This window comes from Bubalus kerabau, chromosome 17 (assembly GCF_029407905.1).
Source record: "Bubalus kerabau isolate K-KA32 ecotype Philippines breed swamp buffalo chromosome 17, PCC_UOA_SB_1v2, whole genome shotgun sequence".
In the NCBI taxonomy this organism is placed as follows: domain Eukaryota; kingdom Metazoa; phylum Chordata; class Mammalia; order Artiodactyla; family Bovidae; genus Bubalus; species Bubalus kerabau.
This window is the reverse complement of record NC_073640.1, coordinates 68,108,011-68,109,976: the sequence shown is the minus strand read 5'-3', so window position 1 is coordinate 68,109,976 and position 1,966 is coordinate 68,108,011. Positions and strand designations below refer to the sequence as shown.

Genomic DNA, 1,966 nt, shown 5'->3' with positions numbered 1-1,966 from the left:
TGATTTGATCTTTGGTTTTGGAACTAAGTTCCCATGTGCCCCACAGCCAAATACTAAAATAACTAACTAAATAAAATCAATAAACATAGCAAAGTTCATATCACAAGAAGAAAATCGTATCATCTGTGAAGGTGCAGGGATCGTACTAGACTTATGATGATCATTCTGCAACATAAATAAATGCCCATTCTTTGTGTTGTCTTCTGAAACTAATGCAAGGTTATGTGTGAATTGTACCTCAAAAAAATGGATACTGAGTGCTTACAGAATAATTATGGTTATTTAAAGTGACTACTAGATATTTAGCACTTTACCCATACATTCTAACAAGTCAAGAGCAGAACCTAGGAGTTCTAGGATCTCTAAGAAGCAGGAGGAAAGGGGAAATGGTGGGAAAACAGGAACCCAATACATTAGAGGTCTGTATCAACCATAGACGAATATCAAAGAAGGCTGCAATATAAAAAGACAGAACAGAATTTAGGAAGTAGAAGGTGATGAAGGTGACCACCAGCATCAGGATGGTGTGGGTGGCTCTGGTCTCTGGAGGGCATCTGTGGTGTCCAGTGGGAGTGTGAATATACTGCACCCTCTGGCGGTGTCTCAGCAGGAGAAGCACCATGGAGCCACTGGACCAGACCATGACGCCAAAAAACATGGCATCAGAGATGGACCACAAATAGCTCATACCTATTTCAGTAGGTGAGGATGAACAGAACCACTTGCCTTTCATATCAGTATGGTTGTGCATGTTCTGTGGACCAGTGATTTTCAGAGGAACAGGGATGTACATTAAGAAACTGAGCATCCAGCAGGTGCAGCAGGAAGGACCAATGACCTTGGTGGCCCTTCCTCTGAGCATCACCCACTCTGCTCTCCTGGGGGTGAGAGTGAAAGACTGATAGGTGCTCAGGATGCAGGTGGAGCACAGGGTGGTGCTGTGAGCCACTTTCCGTAAGTAATACACAAACTTACACCCAAGACTGGACAGGGGATTCCTTGGAATAAAAGCTGCCATTGTGTGGGGAATGCCAGGGGACAGAAGAACCAAGATATTGGCCACAGCCATGTGGGTATGAATCATGTCTGTGGGTCTCTGGCTGTGGCCAATGAAGACTGGAGAGATGCTGTGGAAGAAAAGGATGACATTGACCAGGGACCCTATCACCATATGTATAAGATACGTGATTTTCAGAGCAGCCTGACTTGTGGTTCTCAGGGCATCTTTGTGAAAAATCATGGAGAGGACGTCAAGAGTGTCCTGGAACAGAAAGAAGGCTGTGGTGGTGGTGACATCAGCTGTCTTCTTAGAGAACCAACATTGGACGAGGATTCCCACATTTTATTTGTCCTAAAAAAAAAAAAGAAGTCTCACAGTCTACAGAATGACTTTCTAGGATAACATAATCGAGACACCAGTTAAAGCATTCACCATTCTTTATTTGGTTTTGCTTTGTATTTACTTTTACATCCTGATGTTCGATCTCCATGCAGGGTCTACAAAGTGATGGTTATATCTATTTTGTTCAACAGCATTGTTGGTCTAGTTCACCATTTTTGTCATTATTCACAGAAATAGAAAAAAAAATCCCAAAATTGTATGCAACCATAAAATACTCCCAAATACTCTAAACATCTTGTGAGAGAAGAACAAAACATCGAGCTTCCTCATTTCAAAATATATGTCAAATCTATGTTTACAGAAACAGTATAGTATAGGCATAAAACAGATCAGTGGGACAGAATAGACAGCACAGAACTAAATGTATGCTCCTTTGGCTAATCAGTCACAAAGGCACTAAGGATACATAATTGTAAAAGGATAGTTTCTTTAATAAATGGTGTTTGGAAGTTGGAAATCCACATCTAAAGATAAAAACTTAGAGACTAGACCTTACAATTCTGACCAGAAGAAAAAAATTGTGACTATGTATATCATAGACTTTAATTAGACACACTGTGATCA

General features: G+C 40.8%; 1 protein-coding gene across 1 annotated transcript; it reads right to left on the bottom strand.

Moving 5' to 3' along the window:
• Window positions 1-331: 331 nt before the first annotated feature.
• LOC129630981 (vomeronasal type-1 receptor 4-like) lies at window positions 332-1,240 on the bottom strand. The gene has a single exon (XM_055551650.1). The coding sequence runs from the start codon at window positions 1,238-1,240 to the stop codon at window positions 332-334; it is 909 nt and encodes a 302-aa protein (XP_055407625.1).
• Window positions 1,241-1,966: the final 726 nt, after the last annotated feature.